Source organism: Juglans regia, chromosome 15, assembly GCF_001411555.2.
Source record: "Juglans regia cultivar Chandler chromosome 15, Walnut 2.0, whole genome shotgun sequence".
NCBI classification, from domain to species: Eukaryota; Viridiplantae; Streptophyta; class Magnoliopsida; order Fagales; family Juglandaceae; genus Juglans; species Juglans regia.
Window position 1 is genome coordinate 7531637 of NC_049915.1, and position 23156 is coordinate 7554792.

General features: G+C 34.1%; 1 protein-coding gene across 11 annotated transcripts; it reads right to left on the reverse strand.

Moving 5' to 3' along the window:
* Positions 1–703: 703 nt before the first annotated feature.
* LOC108991693 (probable serine/threonine protein kinase IRE4) lies at positions 704–18664 on the reverse strand. 11 transcript variants are annotated; one of them, XM_018966042.2, is made up of 20 exons: positions 18082–18662; positions 16716–16810; positions 16363–16578; positions 13214–14461; positions 12575–12747; positions 12182–12434; positions 9946–10038; positions 9700–9840; positions 9531–9623; positions 8843–9035; positions 8687–8772; positions 8191–8279; positions 6770–6824; positions 6615–6671; positions 5770–5919; positions 5244–5318; positions 4194–4682; positions 4089–4119; positions 3881–3964; positions 1442–2171 (listed from the first exon to the last, which is right to left on the reverse strand). In XM_018966042.2, the coding sequence occupies exons 1-17, from the start codon at positions 18314–18316 to the stop codon at positions 4587–4589; spliced, it is 3348 nt and encodes a 1115-aa protein (XP_018821587.1). In that variant the 5' UTR covers positions 18317–18662; the 3' UTR covers positions 1442–2171; positions 3881–3964; positions 4089–4119; positions 4194–4586. The 11 variants fall into 11 exon arrangements, with proteins under 11 accessions (XP_018821589.1, XP_018821587.1, XP_018821586.1 ...); XM_018966044.2 differs by lacking the exon at positions 3881–3964 and adding an exon at positions 704–834 and having other exon boundaries at positions 2086–2171; positions 4089–4682; XM_018966041.2 differs by lacking the exon at positions 3881–3964.
* Positions 18665–23156: the final 4492 nt, after the last annotated feature.

Sequence of the window (23156 nt, forward strand, 5' to 3'; positions counted from 1 at the left end):
AACTTCATGAAAAAGGGAAAAATAGGTTTTTTTCTTTTTGTTTGAAATTTAGGTTGTTGAGGATAAATCACCTTAAAACTATTGTCCAATGTAACAAAAGTAAATCTACCCTCACTGATTGTTGGGTCTCGATTGGGTTCCGAAAATTTTTTGTTATTATTTTTTTTAGTTTTTTGTTTAGTGATCAAGTGTTTTTTAATGATGTTGTAAGTTTTTTTTTTTTTTTAAAAATATTTAAGAGTAAAAGAAAATGAATTAAAAAAAAAAACTTTGCTCTTATTGGGACCCATCTCATATTACACCCTTGGTAGGGGTGGGCTTTGACTCCAATGGAGTCAAAGTGCCGATCTCGACTCTAACTAGGGTCGGAGGTCAAAAGCTACTCCAACTCCGACTTCGATTGGAGTCGGAGTTCGAATTTGATTAGAGCTTAGAGCTTCGATCAAAGTGAAGTGGGCTTCCCAGCTACTAGGTCCCAATTGCCCTACTCATTCTGGGCTTGGGCCTTAGGTCTAATATCCAAGGCCCAATCTGAAATTTAGCTTGGCCCATCATTGTTTAAAAATATTTATAAAAAAATAAAATAATGTAAAAAAATAATTAAAGAGTTCTAAAATACTGTAAAAAATAAATTAAAAAACTAAAGCTTAAATACAATGATTAAATCAAACTACAAATCGCAAACAATAAAATTAAAATTAAAACTAAAAATCACAATAAATTTAAATTTACAGCACCAAAATAAATTCAAATATGAAATAGCTACAATCTCTCGCATCAGTTTTGATAGTTCATGCATTTGAGTCGATGACTTGATAGTGATTTCCAATTTTCCTGCAAAGGGTTTTATTGATCAGATGCACTATCTTTTCTTTAGACATTTAACTACAGACTTCTATACCATTAGCCAAGTGATATATGACATAAAATATGACTCGTTATGAATTCACTTCCACCTCTAACTCTAACGAGTTTTGCATGATCGTAATCATGGTATTAAGTTTCTCACCAATAAAGGGGTCATCCCATGGTACGTCCGTCTCAATCATCCACAATTAGTCTAGAGTTCACAGTTAGGTTTACAAAATCATATAAATTATAAATTAAATAATAAAAATATTAAAATTTTGTAAAAAATCATTTAGAATCATAAAATTACTTGATTTAAGCTGATAACTCTCGACATCAATAGTATCTACTCCAATGGGTGTTGAACTTAACCAGTTCTGTGTACAAACGAGGGTCTCGACCGTGGTCGAAAACAATGAACTCTGATAAACATTCAAGACACAACTTCCGGTGCAAACGCCAACTCAGAGGCAACCGTAGTGATTAGAATGACTAGTACATACTTGGCTATTCTGGAAAAGACTGTAAACTTGTCAGAATTCACCTCCCACCAAGTTAATATATGAAATGTATCACTAGGTTCCTCGACATCTTCCATAAAGTAACACTCAACCTCAAACTTACATTGCATAATATTCATCAATGCACGGTTTTGATAATACTGTCATAGTCCGCAATAAATTTGAACTTTGTACATGTGTCATCACAGAAAGATGTCGAGCTGGTCAGGCATGAGGAGCTACCACCTTCAGTTGAAGACTGACAACTGCTATTGTAATTGTTATATAAATCATCAATATCAAATTTAAGTGATCTAAAAAACTAATCAGCGTTCTCATCACTGAGGACATACCTAATCCAATCTTCTACAATCGCCAACTTATATCGGGGTCAAGAATCGTAGCCACAAATAATAATTTATTTATCTTCTCCACATCCTCCCAATATTTATTATATTTGTATTTCATCCTCATAACCATTGCTTTTTCGAATGACAACTGCACAGTTGCCCATGGTAGTGGCATCGAGCCTGCGGGTTCTCATGATCACCGGAAACTTTGGTAAAATGTTCTCATGTCCACGACCTTTTTTTACTAGGTCGTGATGGTGGATCGGTCTCAACATTCATCAACTCCTCATTCTCATTAAGCATATCAACGTCTTCTAGATCTAGTAGGACTCGACTACTTGCACATGAGGTAACTGCACTAGATGGGGGTCTACGACCTGAAGTACCTGTCGGTGATGCCAACGGCTGTACATCATCATTTTGTGGAGAATAGCAGCAAGATGGTGTAGCATCCATAATTTAAGCAAATGATCTGAAATAATTAACAAATAATCGTCATTTAACATGTTATGAAAATTTACAAATTGGAAACACATTGAAAAAGAAAAATATATGTCTAGTCGTGTTTTTCATTTTAAAAATGAATGTCCGTTAACGCCACACTTGAGTGAATGCTTGATTGAACAATTGTGTGATGTTCGCTCGAGCCACACTCGAGCGAACAATCTGTGTGATGTTCGTTCCATCCACATTCGAGCGAAGGCTCAATCAAACAATATGTGTGATGTTCGCTCAAGTCACACTCAAGCGAAGGCTCGATCGAACAATTTGTGTGATGTTCACTCGAGAGACACTAGAGCAACACTTGAGCGAACGTCACCTAAAACAAAAATACCAGATTTTTTCAAAACTTAAATCCCTCAATTTTTAAATTTAACAACCTAAAAACCAAAATCATTGAAATGCAAACTACAAATCATACACATTTCACAAAAGGAGTGACTCCGACTCCGAATTCTGCAAACTTTGACTCTCCATCAGAGTTGGAACCTCATCGAAATTTGACTGGAGTCAGAATCTCGAAAATTTTGCCCACCCCTAACCCTAACCCTCGATGGGTGTAGCACTACTCATGTAACAAAGCTCAATCATGCTGGCAACTATTTGGCATGCAAGATGGGTTACATGGCAGCTTCCTATTTGTGATGTTTGTTTTAGGTATGGCTGTTATTCTCATTAAGGGTGTGGCAAACCATTAATGAGGATTTGGTTGGAAGCTTAAACAATTAGAGTAGTCTACCTAGTTTGGATAGTGAAACCATCTTAATTCATCTTATTTAATCATTATAATTTTTCTAAATTGTCTAGCAAAATACAATAAATAATTTAAATCTAAAAATCTAAAAATAAAAATAATATTTTAATAATATTTTATTTAACTTTGATCTCATATCAACTAACCATCCAAACCAGGCCTTAGAGTGTATAAGCTTTATGCAGTTCCTTTATGTAAAAACCAATTATATTAAAATGCATTTACATCACACATCATTCAGGTGATGTAATTTGATTTGAAAAATAAAATTTAAAATTTAAATATTACAAATCAAATTATGTAGATTGTGTGGTGTAGAGGCCTTTGAATAACATTTCTCTTATAGAATTGAGACCCACCGTATATAATCGGATTTTTTCATTTGGATCCTAGACTTTGTCCTATTTTTTAAAAATGAAGTGTGTGAAATTACTTCCTATAAAAAAAAATGGTGCGAAATTACTGTACTATAAAAAATTATCACTTGAGTTATATTTAATAAAGTCAGGTTTTCTGTGGATATAATTTCCTTATAAAAAGGTGAAAATCTACATTCTAAGTTTCCTTCATGCTGAGCGACAAAAATATTCACTTTTATTTATCAAAAATAAAATTAAGATATTCCTTATGCTCTCTCAATCCCCAAACCTCAGAAATATCTCTCCCTTCTAAAAACTCCCTATCAATCTAAATTATGATGATAGTTCTTTTCCGTCATTTTTAACTTGATTTCTAAATATATTTGTATTGTAAGGAATCATAAAAAAATCATATAAAATATCTACAAATTGATTAAAAAAAGGAATCTCATATTCCTTATGATCGTATCAAATTCCTCTGCAGGTTTACCCACATTCTTGGGAATCTAGATTTAAGAAAAAAAAAAAAAAAAACACAATCCAAATAATGTGGATATGAGGGAGTACCAGATTCTTCAATCCAAATAAGGCAAATACATCCCTAATTCAACGTCAATCTTTTGATCATGCAAATGTGATCATTCGACTTTTCTACAATGAAAAGAGACTTGAGTAGCTTAAAATCCCCGACAGTTTAGTTTTCTTGAATCAGATGCACTCAAAGATGCTATGTCACATGCTTTATACTTCAAAAAAAAAAAGAGAAATCATGCACCTCTCAAGTATATTTCTCAAGCAGATTGATCCTGCAGATTGGAGGAGCATTTAAATGTGCTCTAGTTGATATGAGTTTGGTGAATGATGACGGCTCTGAAAATACCTGAATCGAACTGCATATATATGCACTGATAGGAATACAGACAGGAATCACACTTTTCCACGCAATAATCCGATAGCGCTTACTCTCTTGGTTTCAAGGAGGCAAGAGGGCCAACAACCGAATCGACGACTGTCCTCGATTAGGTCACTGGAAGATCTTATTCTATGAGCAACGGTCACAGAAAAGTCCCATGAGTTAGGTAATACTAAAACAATAACATGCTCTCATTTTCAGTATATGGTAATGTTGTTGCTGATGCTTTCCCTTTCCCTTTAACCTCTTTGACTTTCTTTTTCTTTTTCTTTTTTGTTTATACATTTATCTTCCTATCCTAAAAAATATTATATACAGGGCTAGCTGTACAAATAATTCGGTTTAAGACCAAACCATGAACTATGAACCTGGACCTCTGGATGGTGAAAACTTTGTTGGATCCTTCCCAGTTTGTAAGAGCACGTCATGGTTAATAGATGCCAACTGCGACAAATTCTGCAAAGAGAACTTCCTTCAAGTAAACAAGTTTGAACAAATTAAGGGTTCAAGCATCCCAGACAACTTCAAACATGCGGGATGTCTCAATGTCTAAATGAAAACCAGTGTGTTTCACAAGCACTAGGTATGCTACACATACACTGCCTATGGACAACGCCTTGCAATGAGGGCAAAAACAAGCCTGTTGTTTTCCCTCTTCTGAAGGATGGATGGATGGTGGCTGGCTACTGGCTAGGAGACTTGTACTGTTAGGTTGCAACAATTATAGCCACAAGCTACATGCAAATACTAGAGCATTTGTGAATCTTGTCTATATCATTAACTGGGAATAATGCATGTGACAGCCTGAGACATCCACTTCAAATGAAGTCTTTAGAAGGAAATTTTTTTACAAGGAATAAAAGATTTTATTTAAAAAAGATAAAAGGCATAGCGCAGGCATAACAGGTAATATTCCAAAGGTCACTGGGAATATCAATTAAGAAAAGAAGCTGTAGAGCAAGATTGAATATATCCATTATGGCTACGTTGTTTCAGTTTAAGGACAAGTTGGCTTACCTTGAAAGAGAAATTTATCGAAGAGAGACTTATTGGATAATCCTCAAACTCTGCTAGGTCACCGCATTCATCCATCTGAGTAGCAGCAAAGAAGATTCATAAAGTTCAAAGGATTCGAGTGTTAAGACTTCAAAAATAACTACTGAGCTTATAACAGAAGAACATCAGCTAACACAGTTCAACTTCAAAGAGAAATATTGTTCAGCACTCTGAAGCAGACTAAAAAAAAATACTTCCATTTTGAAGCACATAGTCGTACTTAACTAGAGATAAAATATTAACTCAGTTTTCTATATTCCACAACTACATTCCTTCTGGGAAACTAATGAGATGAAGACTTTCTCTTTTCTTCAGAGCACCAATGTAAGATAAGGTGCAAACCACCCCCAAATCTGATGTCTCTCTGGTACGCCTTTTAGCATGTTTTATATAGATAATAACATATAAAAAAGACTCTTTTGACCAACCATTCCGGTTATACTCTCAAATATAGATTGATATTAGGAGATGATAAGAGCATGTCAACCTCAGCTAAAGAATTTGAGTCTGATTCCTGAGTGTCAGAATCAGAGTTGCTACAGTTGTGATCATCTGGCAATCCAGGGGAACTTTGACGAAACCGGGATATAAAATAGCTCGTGTCATCTGCACTGTCAGGCTGTGGAACAAAGGCAGCCTAAGAGCAAAGTTAAGCAGTAACAAAGTTAATAATTCAGAAAATGTCCCCGACAAAGAGAAAGATTTGCTCTTTTAAGAAGTCTGCATCAGTTTAATCAAATTCCTTTTCATATTAAATGCATAGATACAAACAAGCATGCACATAAAAGAATATAAAATACTTTTGCCATAGTAAGGGCCCAACCTAGCAAGAAAAGACTTGTAGACTTGTGAAATGAATGTATAAAATCTTAAGTCCTTTCCATTCTACCAGTGTATCAGTATATATAAAAGCAGATAAACTTTTAGCAGTTTTCCATTCTACTCGCATGGTAGCAAAATATGAAATACAAAACGTGAATTACTTCAGTCACGTTCTCAACAATTCAACAATTACACAAGCATGTTTCAGCCCCCCAAACAGTTGCATTAAGATGTTGTAACTTAATAAAGCTTTACATAAAGAAACATAAAAGACAACTCCTTTTTTCCTATTTCTGTTTTCGAAGCCGGGTTGAAACCGTATGCCAAAAGCAATTGGGCCCTTTTTTGTTTTTGTTATCAAAATTCTAGGGAAAAAAAAACCAAAACAAACCAAAAATGAGATGCATTCGCAAAGGAACCCAACATATTTTGCTTTCTAGTTTTATCAAAGCAAAGAAACTTCAAGTTAAGAATATGTCTCATATACAGGAAGACGAGCAGCATTTCTACCTTCTGCAATGCTAGGTTGTCCCAGTTAACTCCTCTGAAAAAAGGATGTGCTTTTACCTGAAAAACAAATACGTATGAGTTCCTGTTCAGGTCATCATGATGCAGAAAAAATGCTTATTGCTCGGCTAAAAAACGAAGTGTGGATAGTAGAATACAACTTCTACTGATCCATTTGCTCCTAAGCGCTGTGCTGGATTATGTATAAGAAACCTGTCAAGAAAAGGTCTGAGCTAAATAATAATTTGAATAGAAACTAGCATATCATATTACACAAACAGCCAAACAAAGCAAATGAGTCTGGGAGTGAAGAAATGTGAATGAAACAACAATAAGCATGCTGGTTTTGCAATGAAAATGTGCCTTTGGCATATTAAACATACATGTAGTACATCATGTAACTGTAGGAAACAAAATGGAGCAATAAGTAAATAACCCAAACATCTGAAACTGAGACAGTTCATGGATTTATTACTAAATCTTTGAATAAACATCCTGCACGGCACAGACAAATGTATAACCTAATCTACAAATAAGCTGACGGATATCAATTTCCAAGACCACAAAGAAGCAATAATTGTTGATCTCAAACAAATTTATCAGTACCTCTACAAATTCAAGCTTGACATGTTAAATAATATGATACTACATTAGCAGATTTGGAAATTAGAAAGGTACAAAATGCGAACCTTTAACATAGACAGAGAAAATAATACCAAAGATATTCAGTCACTTTTAAGTTCCTTTTTTATGAAACAACTTTCCTGTTAGACACTCGCACAAATACTCTCTGTTTGAGGGCATCACATACAGAGAATAAGATCAAGAACTCCATTAGGACCCACACACAAAAGTACCAAGTCTGAACCTCAACCATAGATAAAGAAAATAATTAACAAAAATATCCAGTCAGTTTTACAATGAAACTTCTTTTCTGTTACAGACATTGATACTATCTGTTTGTGGAGAGAGAATAAGATCGATAATTACATTAGGACACACACAAACACACGCATCCTGGAGACATGAAGGTTAAACCATTTACCATGAGAATATATAACGTATAAAAATGATGGGATCCACGCCCATCACCTACTCCCAACAAGCCCACATGGGCTGCTTGTCAACGAGAGTGGGTGGGTGCCGAAATTTGCAGATGAATTCTGAAAAATCGGCTACATTCACACAGCCCCCTCAGCCTATAAATTGAGACTCCCAGCGAGAGACTCAAATCACACCAAGAAGCAAAGAGAGAAGAGAGAGAGAGCTAGGAGAGCTCTAAGAGAAAAGAAGAGAGTTGAGTTGAGTGGAGTGTGATCCTTCTCCTCTGTAATATTTTTTCTGTGTTCCACTATTTAATAGTGAAGCTCTTTTCTGTGGACGTAGGCAATTGCCGAACCACGTTAAATTCTTGGTGCCACTGTGTGCGTGGGTGTGTTTATTTAATTCCGTTGTGCCGCTGTGTGATTTCCCCAACAATAAAAAACTTATAAAAAAAAAATATAACGCATAAAAAGTTGCCAAGTCAAAATTACAAGCCATTATCACCACATCAAAAGGCAGGAGTTTGATAACCAACCGATTAATTAAGTCCTGGGCCTCATAGGTCATATCACTGGGAACTGAAGGCCAGGGGACTTTTCTGTTAAGAATGTTGTCAAATATTTTCTGCACAATCAGTAAATAAGTAATCAAACTAATGGATGTATATCTGCAGTTTCCCCCTATTTAAATCAAAATAATGGACGTATATATGCAGTTTCCTAGCTGTAACACCATGATACGATGATGACCACATAAAGCATAAAATCTCAATGATAGCATCAAAGTCTCATGGGAAATTAATGGCATAGCAAACACCATAGAGCACATAACTAAAAATAGCATGTTACCAATATGCTTTTACTGATGAATGTCAGTCTTATGTTGCTAGCTGGCAAAAAAAGGGGGGAAATCCTACAAAACCAGGCTGTAGATGATGATTGTTTTGATACCCGAATCACAACGGAGTTTTAGTTTCCCAAGGAGCACTGAGATTAAAACGTAATGAGAGAAAATCCTAACACAAAGCATACCTCTGGATGTTCAGCAGTGAAAGGGGGAATTCCAGTTATCAATTCAAATAAGATGATTCCTACTGACCACCAATCAGCAGCATAACCTGCACGAAGGACCATCTTTTACTTTCCCATTATGCTTAAAATAAAGCAAAAGTCAAGTTGAATTCAAACCATGCTCAGTTCCAAGAAGGATTTCTGGCGCCAAGTAGTCAGGCGTCCCAACAGCCGAGTGCCGACTTCTCTCCTCTGTTTGTTGAGCATGTGGGTTATGGACATCAGGTGAAGCAGTTCCAATTGTCTGAGGTCCTGATAACTCCATTGTGCTATTTATGAGGCCTATCTTTGATAGTCCAAAGTCTGTAAGCTGGTAATATAAGCAACTCTTAGTCATCATTGATGCAGAAATCAAACCTAAATATTCAGATCTCGTGTGATGCATAATATGAGCACTAAGTTGAACAAAGGTATAATAATTAGATATTTATTAGTTCTCAATGAGGAATATATATATATATACACTCTTCTCTTCTCTATCACTTCCGCTACATCACAAGGTTTTATGGCAAATGTGTTCTAAACTTGGAAGGTTTTCATAGCATTGGATTAGTTCCTTTGACCTTGTAGAAAAAAAAATGAAATCAATTAGCTCCAGGTTAAGGGTTTAAGGTAAAAAATTGCACAGGAGCAATTAGTTTATAAGATACTTTTTAAATTTCGATAACTAATATATTGATGCGAAAAAAAAAAAAAAGCACTACGATCAAAAGCAGCTTCAATTGGTTGCAATGTTCTTGATCTATTATTTATATCAATCCTTCATACAAGAAAATAACTTAATCATCAAGTATATACACCAGACCTTAATGTGTCCATCATGAGCAATCAGTATGTTGTCAGGTTTCAAATCACGATGCACAATTCCAAGAGAATGGAGGTACTCCAAAGCAAGAACCTGCAAAGGACATAAGAACATACTGAAAAATGTCTATAATCAAGGAAAATAAAAGGCATATGGTGGAATTAACAACCAGTTCTGCAACATATATACGAGCTACATCTTCCTCAAGGCAACCGACATTTCTGAGCAGAGAGTACAGATCACCTCCATTCAGATATTCCATAACCAAGTAGAGATTATCTCTACAGGTGAAAGAATAAAAAAATCGAACCTGCAGCCACAAACATTCATTTCTAATGAATCATAGAGAACATTTAAAAAACTATTCAAGAATAGCTGCAGTGACATTTGAAAGAATTCTAGTATTGGATATTACCACAAAAGGGTTCCGAACAGTTATTAGTATATTACGCTCTGCCAATATACGCTCAATATCATTTTTTCGTATCATATCCAATTTCTTCAGCACCTGCATGAGCAGAATGTTGCACAATATCATGAATCTGGACCAAAGTTACAATTTAGCAGTGCCCAAAAAAAATGATTCCTTGGAAAAGAGACTAAGAGAGAATTTAAAGCAAGAAAGTTTGAGGAAAAAAAAAATGAATTGCTTATACATCTCTTAGGAAGAAATACCATTGCAAAATAATTTTGAGTAGAAACAAAGACTTCCAAGACACAAAGAACTCAATGTTACTCTTTTCTGTTCTGGGGGGAGGGGGAGGGGGAGGGGGCACGGGTATTGTTACAAGAGCATTTGTAGTGACATTAAGATTCTCATAACTCTATGAAAAGAACATTCGTGCCAGTGACCAGTACAGTGACCTCATAAGAGCCAAAATGCTATGATCATGAATGAAGATGTGTCAATCGGAAATTCTCTCCCACGCAATGTGGGACCCCATCACCACCTTCCTATACATAATCTGGGGTATTAAGATCCCTCCTTTAAATTCCTAACGTCCTCATTAGGTCATTCCATCATATAGGTGGCACGGCTCAAGTCCCACACTTTTAGTTGGTTTAGCTCTTATACCATTTGTAAAGACCCAAGAAAAGCCCAAATCACATTTAGAGGCCCATACTCCAAAAAGATTAGTCAAGGTTACAATTGAAGCTCATTAGAATCATTATAAGAGTTTAAACTTCTTCCTTCTAAACAATGTGGGATCTCATTCACCACCTTACTATACACAATATAAGGTATTACAATCCCCCCTTAAAGCCCTGACGTTCTTGTCAGGCCATTCCATTTCCATCATTGGTGGCATGGCTCAAGTCCCACACTTCTACTGGGGATTGGTTTGCTGCCATTTGTAACAAGTCAAGGAAAGTTCAAGCCACATCTAGGCCCATACAGGAAAGGACTACACAAGGTTCTAATTGAAGCTTCTTAACATTATTAAAAAGGACAAAAACTTCCCCTCTCAAGTAATGTGTGATCCAATTTACCACCTTCCATATATAATCTGGGATACCTTAACCAAGTTATATTTGGTCCAGGATTTTGTTTTATAACGGCCCATTATGTTATTTCTCACTACCTTAACGACGTTTCTATAAGCCTTCTCTACTTGAATCAAAATCTACTCCTTACAATTGTAATCACTAGTCGACCAAATGATCACACATTGTGGATGTATTTGTTCCTCCTGGTAGGCCTACACCTGCTTAAACTAAGAGCATAACTTAAAATTTTATATTTCCTTGTAACATAACCCATTTATTTCATCCACAATGTGTGGACCTTTTTTTCTTTCCTCAAGACAGCATTTAATGATTTACGAATCTGACTAAACAGTTTCATGTCACTTAAATCAAGTCTATAAACATTTGATGGGTCCCGAAAATACAGGGAAAATATAAACTTCTTCAATGAAAATAAAAATAGAATATAAATGCTTTTTCCCAGAACTGTAACTGATTTTTTTTTTTAATGAACCATATGATCTTAAAGATTCAATATTAGGAGTTAAGGTTTCCTTGTCGCCTCAGTAAGGAAAAGTGATAGAGAAGATGCTTAACTACATTTTAAGGTGATTCACAACTGTGGCTATTTTGTGAATCACCTTCTTCAATTCAATACCTGTTTGGCTATCAGCCAACATCAGGAATCTGGCGGTCCAACATGTCCATATTGAAAAGACTTCCTCCGAGAATAGTATAATAAGTTATTAGCCTATATTCAAGGCTGTCCTGATTTTCCACTCACCAACTTCATCCACAAAAACTGATCAGTAGTCTGTCAAGCACAGGTCCCAGATTTTACCAACGTGCCACCAAGTAGTCTTGCTTTTCAATTTTATGTCCAAATGGATAAACCTATTCCATTCTTATTCTGTCAATAATAAAATTCTTTATAGAGATGTGAGAAACCTGTTCCTCCAACATGATGGCTACAACACCATTATAATATTTGACTTCATTTTTAGTTTTGGTCTTTGTCAGACACAGCTTCTGACTCAAATTGTTACATATATCTATGGGTTAAAAGGACTAAAGTTATCCCAAATACAAATAAAACAAGGAACATCAGCATGTTATTGTCGGTTTTGCTCAGTGTGAAAATTATCTGAAGATTTCCTACCAAAGGTTTGTGTTTAAAGTATTACCTTTATTGCGAAAAAATCTCCAGTTGTCCGCTTGCGTGCAAGAAAGACTTTACCAAAAGCACCCCTGCTAATTGGTTTGATAATCTCAAAGTCATCAATGCTTGTCCGCTCTTTGTGCATGAAATGTAAAGCAGTTGTCTCAACAGTACTTTGGGATGCATTATCAAACAACTGTCTAGAGCTTTCCTTATTCTTGATATCACTCTTTGGACTTCTCATATCTATTAGTTCACAAGCAATTATATATTTCTCCCTGCATATGTGGTTATATGAGAGAGGAATAACTCCAGTGCGATAAAATTAGATTTAATAGGAAATTTTCTTCTGGTCAAGTTTAATAAGAATGAGAAACGAATAACATAATAGGAAAATTTTCTTCTGGTCAAAAATTACCACAGAAGCTTCTCTATACGGCCTCCAAAGGTGTCTATTACAAGAGCTTTCAGCTTGCTATTGCATAAAACATCCTGTAAGTCATGCGTGCAGGCAAGCAAAAATTCATAGGACCCTTCTTTTGAAAGATCTGTTCCTGCCACACAACGGGCGATGCCCGCTAGGTCAATCATCTGCCAAGAATAAAGTACAGGCTTTTGAAATTGCAGAACAATGTTACAACCATAACCATAAGATAATGAATAGATATACTAATGGATAGACACAATGAGTCTACCAGAAAATTAATTAATGCTTGTTTATCAAAAAAGGACATGAAATGAAAAGGTTGAAAGCAAACAATGATGACTGCACAGTCACGCAAGACTAGTGGGAGAGCAGAGTGACAACACTACAACAGATTGATGGACACACTCTCTCTCTCCATGAGATATTTCTCAGCATGGTTTTATCAAAGGACCTCCAAATTTGCAGAGATTCCAATTCTAGACACCCATACCCTAAGATTTTAGGAGAAATTCCTCACATAAACTACTCACCCACCACAGAAGCAGACTACATGTGCTATAATCTAATATAATACTATTATTTGTTGAGATGATCTAGAAGGAACAAAATTCACCACAAAAAATGGCAGACCTGTTTCACATCCTCCAGCGCAGAAGGATTATTGTGCTCCAACCACCAGGAGTCAAAATGACAAGCTCTAGGTGTATTTGTGGATGACACCGATGTCATGCTCCCAGTTGAGGAGGAAGTTCCATGGTTGCCAAGCTTTAAACCCAAAAGGCCCTTAAGGTTCATAGAAGCAGAATGAGAATCATCCATGTAGGCTGTGTCCATCTCATGTATATCCTCAAACATTCCTTCAACACCTTTATTCCGCCACTCGCATATCTTGGGAGAATATGCTTCAGATGCAATTGCCAAGCTTGTAGTTTTTGTTCTTGAATTTTCAGGGCTGCCGTCAGATGAATGAAAACTCTTATTGCGTGACTCAATGATCTGTTCCAATATCTCTGCAAGTTTAATAAGGCGCTCATCTACATCTAGATAAATTAAGTCACACTTATCAGCATATGCACATATATAAGAATGTGACTCCAGATGAGAAGTAGGAACGATTTCCTCACAGATCCGACAGAGTACTGCCTCTGATCCATCTGTGCTTTCTTCTTGCTCATGAAATGAACCAGAACTGGAATTATTTGTAAATTTTCCAAAACTACTGTCAATTTGATGAAATTGTTGCACTGGTGAAAGGAAATCAGTTTTGGCAGTTTGAACAGCCAATTTTTGTTGCAAAACCACCACATCCTTCTTGGAAGTTGAGTCACTCTCATCATCTGGCTCTAAAGAATTGCAACAACTTGCCTCGGGGACAGAACATAGCTTACATTCTCGATGCAATTCATGTTTGACAACATCCTTCTGATTCAAAGCGTAATGTGAACCACAGTCAGCAATCTGGGGATTGGGCACCCAGCTTGTTTCAACAGCAGGAATACTTTCCAAACATTTCTTTAGTTTACGAAGAGATTTCTCATCTATTGGTTCCCTATCTTTTTGGAACTGCAACAGTCTAGTGCACCGTGTTAATATGAAGAGCATGCGTGTTACCAGCCACTTTAGCATTCCTGTTTGACACTGATGTCTTTTCTCAGTCAATTCTTGGACAATTGTTTCACACTCGACACGAAACTCACAAGGGTTCATTTCCATACACTTCCTAGCAAGAAGCAGAAGATCCTCTGCCATTGTTTCTCCCTCTGGGGATGAGTCAATCTTATCAAAAACATCCAGGACATCCCCTGAAAAACTAGCCAGCTCCACATTCACCACTTCTTTGGCAGCATCAAATCTTGAATGCAAAGAACCCAAAAGTTCCTGAATATCAACTCATAAGAAGTAGATCAGCTATAAATAACAAGACCCAATAGAGTTCAATATTTTTGTAAAAAATACGAAGGATTATCCCATCCTCTAAAATAACATTATTATCCTGAAATAATTCTCTTCTGCTACTCAAACCAAGAATCGTTCTTTTTTTTTCCCATAGCAGACAGTGTTGGTGAAAGCGTTAGGAACTTAAGCGCAAGCATGCGCCTGATTAAGTAAAGCACATCTTTCTAAAAATAATGTAGGCTTACAAGATAGGGTTTAATATTAAAATCTTCAATGTGGTTTTCCTTTTTTTTTTTTTTTTTTTTGATAAGTAAGAAAAATTTATTAATCCTCATAATTAGGCAAAGCCTAAGTACACAGGTAGTATACAAGAGAAAGGTTTTCCTTTTAAATAGATTAGTCCCTAAACTCTAACTGTGGATTTTTTACAACTTTGTCCTTTTAACTTTAATAAAATCAGTCATTCTTTTAGGTTTCCGTTAATAATCTGTTAAAATGTCATGTCAGCACCAATCACTGATTGCCACGTGTCATTTAAAAAATATAAAATAAATAATTTAAAAAACAAAAGAATAAAAAAGTAAAAAATTATATATATATTTATATAAAATACAGACATAGATTGCATGATGACCTTGGTACTTGGGTTGCACCTAGACAGGGCTCTACACCCAGGCACGTAGGCACTGCCTGGGTGCAACCCGCACCTCTTGGGCGCACTTAGGGTGATGCAGCAGCAACCCACGCCGATGCCAAGGTGCCAACCCAAGCGCTATCTGGGTAACCCATTCTATATGTTTGTCTTTTTTTTTATTATTTAACTCTTTTTGTTTTTTGAATGGCACGTGGCACTTAGAGATTGGTGCTAACATGGCATTTAAATAGATTATTAACGGAAAATTAGGGGAATGATCGATTTGATCAAGTTCAAAAGTACAGGGAAGAAAAGGTTTAGAATTAGTGTTGAGACTTGAGAGAGTAAACTATCCAAAAGGCAAATGACAGAGATTAGTTTAGTAATTAACCCCAACAAAATATTCATAAAAAAATAAAAATGATTAAAAAGACAAGATAGTGATATATGTAGCCTCTTAACTCAATTGTGTATTATGCAACATGGCAATCAAGTACTAATTACAAAATATGTAAGCATAACATTTTTTCTAATCCTCTTGTCCTTTACAAAATATACACAACTATGTTATTTGATAGCTATAATAAAAAAAAGTACATGGTCAAATCAAAATATACTAAAAAAGCACAGGGATTGGTGCTTTGCGCTTAAGCATGCTTTTAACAACATTGATGGCAATAGATGGAGTCAGCTACTGCTGTATGTGATTATTTCTCTAGAATACATCAGTTAGAATATGCCAAGGTATAGGCTTGCATAATTGCAAGACTTGAAAAGAGGACTGACAATGGTTTATTGGTGTCAGGCTATTAAGATTGAGGACCAATAATTTAACCTCGCCATTAAGAAAATATCAATATTCAATCGTAAACGTTTGATATTGACGTCTCAAGTCTTGTGTGACAGTTTGCTGACCTTTCTCAAATAACTCCTTTGATATTTGAATATTATTCCAACATAAACAAGTCTATAGAATCTTGAAATTTACAAGTGAATTGTGAAAATAACAATCAAGATTACATACAAGTATGTAAGTTGATAAAACATCTTGAAAATGAGAATCGTCTCTGTGAAACCTTAGGCAAATCACAAAATGATAGTATCTAAATATTCGTTGAATAATTCAAAAAGGGCAAAAACAGACCTTTTATTTTTCCCTTGAATTTTTCATGCACTTGTTACTATCTAAGGATACTAACTAAATACATCTAAGACAATTGATTTCCTACTTAAAACTATTGAGAAATACCTCCAAATTGCTGAAGCTGTGAGCCCGAGGCTGGGCGGGTTGAATGCCGCCTTTTGGTCCTAGTTCATGTGAAAAACTTTTTAACCCTTTTGACACTTTACCATACCTTGCACTCTCCCGTGAAGAATACTTTCTATCTAAATGACTTCGCTCATTGCTTACTTTAGATTGTATAGCACCATTCTCGTCAAGTGTCTTGATTTTTGAGTTCCAACCCTGTCAAATAAGTAGCATGTCAAATCTCAGTACCTATCTTGGAAAGGACAAGGCATAAACAATCATCACATGCATATCCTACATTTATAGAAGTAACTTATGAATACATATCAGAAGCATTCTGAACGAATCCTCACCTCAATGTTTGGAGGATCATTACTGAAAGGTTGAGTTGAATCCTTGCCAAGGTATGACTTGAACCATCGGGTTATCTTCTTTCCCTTGTGGTGTCCTAAGTCAAGAAAGTAATTTAAAGTTTATTTCTATAAGTAATCAGGAGTGCCATACTCAAAAATGAAGAACAAGACAAGGTTTTTATGATGACTATTGTATGCACCTCCTGTATATTCCTTTGCCAGAAAAGAATATAGTATAAAAAATCAAGAACTTGAATCAATCCCATCAGCCAATATGGCAGCTTTTCTGGAGGCCACTCTTTCTACATATTAAACCTTTTTCACATGTATATTCCTTTGCCAGCAAGAACAGACAGATCCAAACCACCCAAAAGCTTAACTAGTACATCCAACTCAACTTGAAACTAAAGGAGTTTTATTAACATTTCCGGTAACCATATCTAAATAGTTCATGCTTCAATCCACCAGCAGTGGATCCAATTGAGCAAACGGGATATTTCTAATTCCATGGAATAGTTCTGACAACTTGTGTGTACACTATGAACATGCAGCAACCAATGAAAAAGCATTACACATTGCTTGCGCTTCAGCTACCATTAGGTTGAAGGCTTATTCTTGAAAGAAGGGAAATGCAGCAGATCCCCTGATCATAAGCCTTGGCAGACAATAGTATGACTATTCAATTTGACCAATCCTTGTACTAACATTTTGGCTCAAGGTCCCCATATAATTTAAATCCAGCTGTGATAAACTAGGTTCATCACCTTATCTATGATCATCTCTCCAAATCAATTCCATTATATCTTCTTCAAGTTTTACACATATAACCGAGTCCTAAAACAACTATGTACCACGTATAGAACCATACATAGGATCCAACAGGAACTATGCAGGATATAGAATAAATACTCCCGCTGATTCTTAACTTATTACGTGTTTCATTCATCTCTGGCCCAAAAAGAGTTTTTCTTTTTTTTTTTCTCTCTTTTTATTAGTTTCATTTATTTATTATCTTTTAGTGTGTCTCTAAGGTAGGATGGACTGCCGATGATCTTTTCGGGCAAATATTATAGGTTAAGACATACTAATATTATATACTAATACATACAAAACTCAGGATGATTGTCTTTCTCCCTGTGGTTCACAAAATTCACGAAATTTTCTCCCAATATAAAGTTTCAGGAAAGCTTAATTGATTAACCAAAGGCAGCAAAACAACAGGATAAGCAATACACAGTAAATTCCAATTATAGTCCGTTAGTATTCAAATATTTATTTTCTTTTTTTATTTTCCAAATTTTTCCGAGCAGCCCATCAGAGCTAATGAAAAAAAATCAATTAAACCCCGGGAAAAAAAGATGCAAACCTTTTTTGGAAGAACCATTGGCCTTTCCACGTCCTTGAGCCATAGTCTTTTGCTTTTGCTTCAGGGTAGACCATGCGACCCCAAAACTCGGAGACTCGGTCGACTCGTCTAGTTTCGAACTCGTTTGATCGTTGGAAGAAACTCGCCGAGTCTTAATCCGATTCAAGCCGGAGGGGATAATACTAACTTCGGACGAAGACTCACCTTCGCCCCGGTTTCCACTAATTCTATCCATTTTATGAAACTTCCATGCACGTCTTAAACATCCGAAACTATAACCCAAGCTCTCCGGCTCCCCCTTGATTACTTCAACAAACTAGAATCACTATCCTCCACTGGAACGACAGCAAAGGAGGGGAAAAAAAAAAATTCGCCACGAAGAAGAAGTAGCAGCTTACAAAGCCGAAGATCGTTACGGATCAAAAACTCGAAAGATGAGTCGGAGCACTGAATTGAATACCAATATGAGGATAATTGTAAAGATCTTGCGAAGAAAGGCTGTTTAGCTTGATTGTGGCTGTCTACTTCGATGAAATTTTATTTTATTTTATTTTTCTTTTTATTTTCTCCTTCGTTTTGATATTCAATGTATTGACAACGCAATGATGAATTGCATTAGTGCTATCTATGAGTGGTGCAATCTGCCGCCGGACATGCCCATTCGTTTTGTGCAATTTGTAATTTTTTTTTTATTTCAAATATTTAAATATTTTTTAAAAAAATATAAATATATTAATAATTACTTCTTTAACTATTAAAAAAATTTAAATATACGAGCGATCAAAATAAAGGGATAAAATGAGAAAACATATTACAATTTCTCATAAAATTATTCGTCCTCTAGAAATTAATTTTTATTTTTTAAAATGATAAAACTAAAAGAAAATTATTTATCTCATCAAGTACAAGTTTTGGGTAAACTTTTTTAAAAAAATTAATAAATTTAAACCTTGCCTAAAAAAAAAAAATCTTAATAGAGGATTCTATTTTTTTTTCAAACGCAATGCGTTGGATTTGAATATTCTAAAATTGTATATAACATTATTTAGAATCAAAATTTGAGTAATCTTATAGAGTTATTTCATTCTCAAGTCAGTGTATAGAGCACATCATTAACATCACTTAAATAGTAAGATTTGATTTGTAATATTCAAATTTTATAATTTATCTTCTAAATTAAATTATGTCACATAAATATTTTATTAGATGTGCGTTATATGTCGACTTGCGAATAAATTTTTTCAAATTTTTATGAACAGAACATGATGAAAAAAAAAAGTTCAATATATATATATAATTAAATAAATAAGAAACATCATAGAGAACCATTCAAAGATGGAAAACTTCCCTTCATTTGCTGATTTTAATTTTAAAGAAAAAAAAAACTCATTTATTGAATAATTTTAAACAAACCTCAAGTAACCGATTAAATATTGATAAATCTTAGCATAGTGTAAGTCAATAGTTTGTTTAATAATTTCATTAAAGTATTTAAAAACTAGTCAAAATAAATGAATATAGATATTTTTATCTGAGTTTATATCGCTTGCTTATAAAAGCTCGTATCGTTCTTTTAAAAAAAAAAAAAATTGAAAATATATCTATAAAGTCAATAGTTTTTTTTTTCTAAGCTATAAGTCAATAGTTTGTTTAACAATTTCTTTAGCATATTTAAAAATTAGTCAAAATAAATGAACTTAGATATTATATGTGAGTTTATAACTTTATATCGCTTATATTATATATATATATAAATAAAAAATAAAAACTTTATATCGCTTACTTATAAAGGTTGTATCGTTTGATAAAAAAAGGTTGAAAATGTATCTATACATATATAAATTGTTAATATTTATTAATACTTTTATGAATCTTTTCAACTATTTGTATTTTTAAGTTTAATATTCACAATAAATCAGCCCTTAGAATTTTTTCTCATAAAATAGAAGGTCAATTTCGTTTTATTAATTATCAATACATTAAGACTGCATTTGGATGTTGAGTTGAGTTGAGTTGAGTTCTCTATAAATAATAATGAGTTGAGATAGTAGAGTGAGTTATGTAGGACCCACCTAAAATGAGTTTAGATGTATTTGTTAAAAAGAGTTTAAATATATTTATAAAGTTGAAAAAGGTTGTGGGTTTATGTGTAAAGAGGTTTAAATTGATATGAGTTTAATGATTTAAAAGTTGAATATTTAGATATTAGAAGAGATCTAAATCTGAACCGAATTCAGTTGAGCTGAGTGCAATCAAGAAACCTAACGAACCCTAAACTTGCATAAAAATAAATGAATGGTAGGTTTTTGGGTCACAAATTTAATTCCAATTCGTATGGATGATTGTTTTATGCAATCTAATTGCTTGAGTATAATTTGCATCTATTGGATTTAAGAAATTATTACCATGATCAAGATCTAAAACTTTTTGTGTAATTAGCTCGCTCTTATTATCGTAATCCTTACAATTTCTTAATAATTAAATAATTTGGGTCAACATTCATGAGCCTTTTTTCTTCCCTTTGTAATGGGAATATTTTGTGAGAAAAATATATTTTAGAAAAGAAGAGTAGTGTTACACGTACGCACAATATTATGCGTATTGAGTGACAATTAAATTTTAGAGCAATGCTACATATAGTCCCTAAATAGGGACTGCATTGCAAGTCTAATTAATTTTATCTTTAATTTTTTTTAAATTACAATAATATCTTTATCAAAATGGTACTTTTTTCTATTTAATGAAGGGTTTGCACATACAATCTCCAAATGGGAACTTGCAAATAGAATTTCTCTTTTAATAAACCATGCATCTCCACATTATGATGCAACAACATTAAGAGGCAAAGTGAATAGTAAAATTATGAGCATACTAGCATTAACTTTTCTTTTTTAATTTATATATCAAATATCAAGTTTTTAAATTTTTACCATTTTCAAGAATTATCATATCAGCAGATATATTTATGTAAGTAAAATTGTAAGTATAAGTAGAATTTTTTAAAAACAAATAAAAACTTTTGGAGAATTCAAATATTCACTCACATATAATATTAAGTAATAATATCTTATAGTAGCATTTTAATTTATTTTTTTTCTATGGGTGTCCGGGCCAGTTTGCCCGCACCTTGACTAATCTCATGGAGTCCTGAAGTTAACGACTAGGTAAACCTCCAGTAACTCTAAGAGGATTCAAACTGATGACCATTGAAGAGCAAACCCAAAGTCAGACCAGCTGAGCTAACCTCAGGGTTAGCATTTTAAATTCATTTAAATTAACAACTATTTAAAATAAGAAATGATATTTACAATCGTAGAGTGCATAAGCGTCGCATAATCACTTTAAAAAAAATGAATAAATACGAGATCTATATAAAAAAATTAAATTTTTAATAATAAATTTTTTTTTTTCAAAACGATTATATAATATTTATACATCTACGACTATGCATTACTCATTTAAAATATATTACGAATAGATAAAATAAAATTTTATTAAATAAAAAAATGACCCACGAAATCCTATCCAGTTTTTGTGTGGACCACCAGGCACCACCAACTGATGGCTATAGGCTTGCTCAAATTTGATAGTCCTTTTGACTTGTGAATTTGTAGTTAGGAGCCGCCTCTGCCTCGCTTCCTTCTGTAGCCACGTGGAACAGGTAGTGCAAAGAGGGAAGACTTTGTAAAGGGCTCTATGACGTGGCAAGGTGCCCTGTTACCACGTGCAAATCAAAGAGAAACTAAAAAATATATGAATAAGGAGTTGCCAACGATATCAGACCTACCAATTGCAAAGTCAAATTATAATACAAAGTAGTCTGACCTAAATATAAAAAGAAAATTTTATAAACTACGATCTTATTCTATTTTTATTTCAATATGATAAAGTGACATAAACTCGTCAAATTTTTAAATTTTCTTTTAAAAATATAAAAGATGATCCAAAGAGTCACATTTTTTTTTTATGATGGAAAATCTCTCAAATGTATGACCCTTCGGATTCATCCTTGCAGAATAAACTTCAATTCTGTGCAACGCACACTCAAAAATTTTCCTACATAAAATTGGTTAAATCGTTAACTTTTCACAAGAAAGTATAGATTCAAAAGATAAAACATCACATTTGATATAGTGTAATAAAAATATAATAGAAGTGTTATTTGTAGTAATACTTGTAAAGATATATTTCTTTTGAGTTATGCTAGGCTGCCGCCCAACAATGACCATTGAGTGTGCCGCCTAGCGCAGACTTTTTTTTTTCAAAAAAAAAATTTTGTATTTTTTCTTTTCATATTTTTTTAACATATTGAAATATTTTTAAAAAATAAAAAAAATACATCAATATATTAAAAATTACTTCATTAATCGTTAAGTAAAAAAAAAAAATTAAATACACAAGTAGTCAATATGAGTGGGCAAAGTGAAAGGGCAAACTAGCATTTTCCATTTCTTTTTTCTTGTGCAGATAACTGAGTGCTAGGTTAGAGTTTGAATATCACATGTAGTTAAATACAGATTTTTATTTTCCATAAAAAACTTATTATTTATAATCAGAAATTCTATTATTGCTAATCATATTTATTTATTGATACAATTTTTTTATATAATTAAAACGATAAGATTACTCATCGTTAAATAGTATCATTATACTGCTTGGTTTCCGATTGTTGTCTTCCTACAAATTTTTACACCATTTAAAGGCGTTATTAACGTCTCTTTCCTTTATATCTAAAATTTAAGCACGAGCTTGATATATAAAAAAATTCCAAGTGCTCAAAAGATCAATTAACTTGAGATTTAGACAAACAATACTTACAATCTCGTATTCTCAACATCCACCCAAGAAATCAATAAATTCTAGCCTTTATCATTACAAAGATTTCAAACCAAAACTATCTAGGTATGCGAAGGTAGGCTCGAGCGCTCAAGTTAAGATTCTACTCATAAGCGTAATGGTACAAGCTTGCCTGATTGTGAGACCAACTGGTCGAACAGAGATAACACTCGGCCATAGTGATCCGGGAGTCCCTTATGGAAGGACTCTCTCGCCCAAACAAATCAAAGATACACCGG

What these genes read in the sequence shown, in the direction of transcription:
- LOC108991693 (XM_018966044.2), bottom strand. Translation starts at nt 18,316, where the DNA reads ATGGATAGAATTAGTGGAAACCGGGGCGAAGGTGAGTCTTCGTCCGAA. An exon ending in CGTATAGAGAAGCTTCTGTG is followed by an intron (nt 12,435 to 12,574) that starts GTAATTTTTGAC and finishes CCACATATGCAG; the next exon opens with GGAGAAATATATAATTGCTT. An exon ending in CGATAAATTTCTCTTTCAAG is followed by an intron (nt 4,683 to 5,243) that starts GTAAGCCAACTT and finishes TTCTCTTTGCAG; the next exon opens with AATTTGTCGCAGTTGGCATC.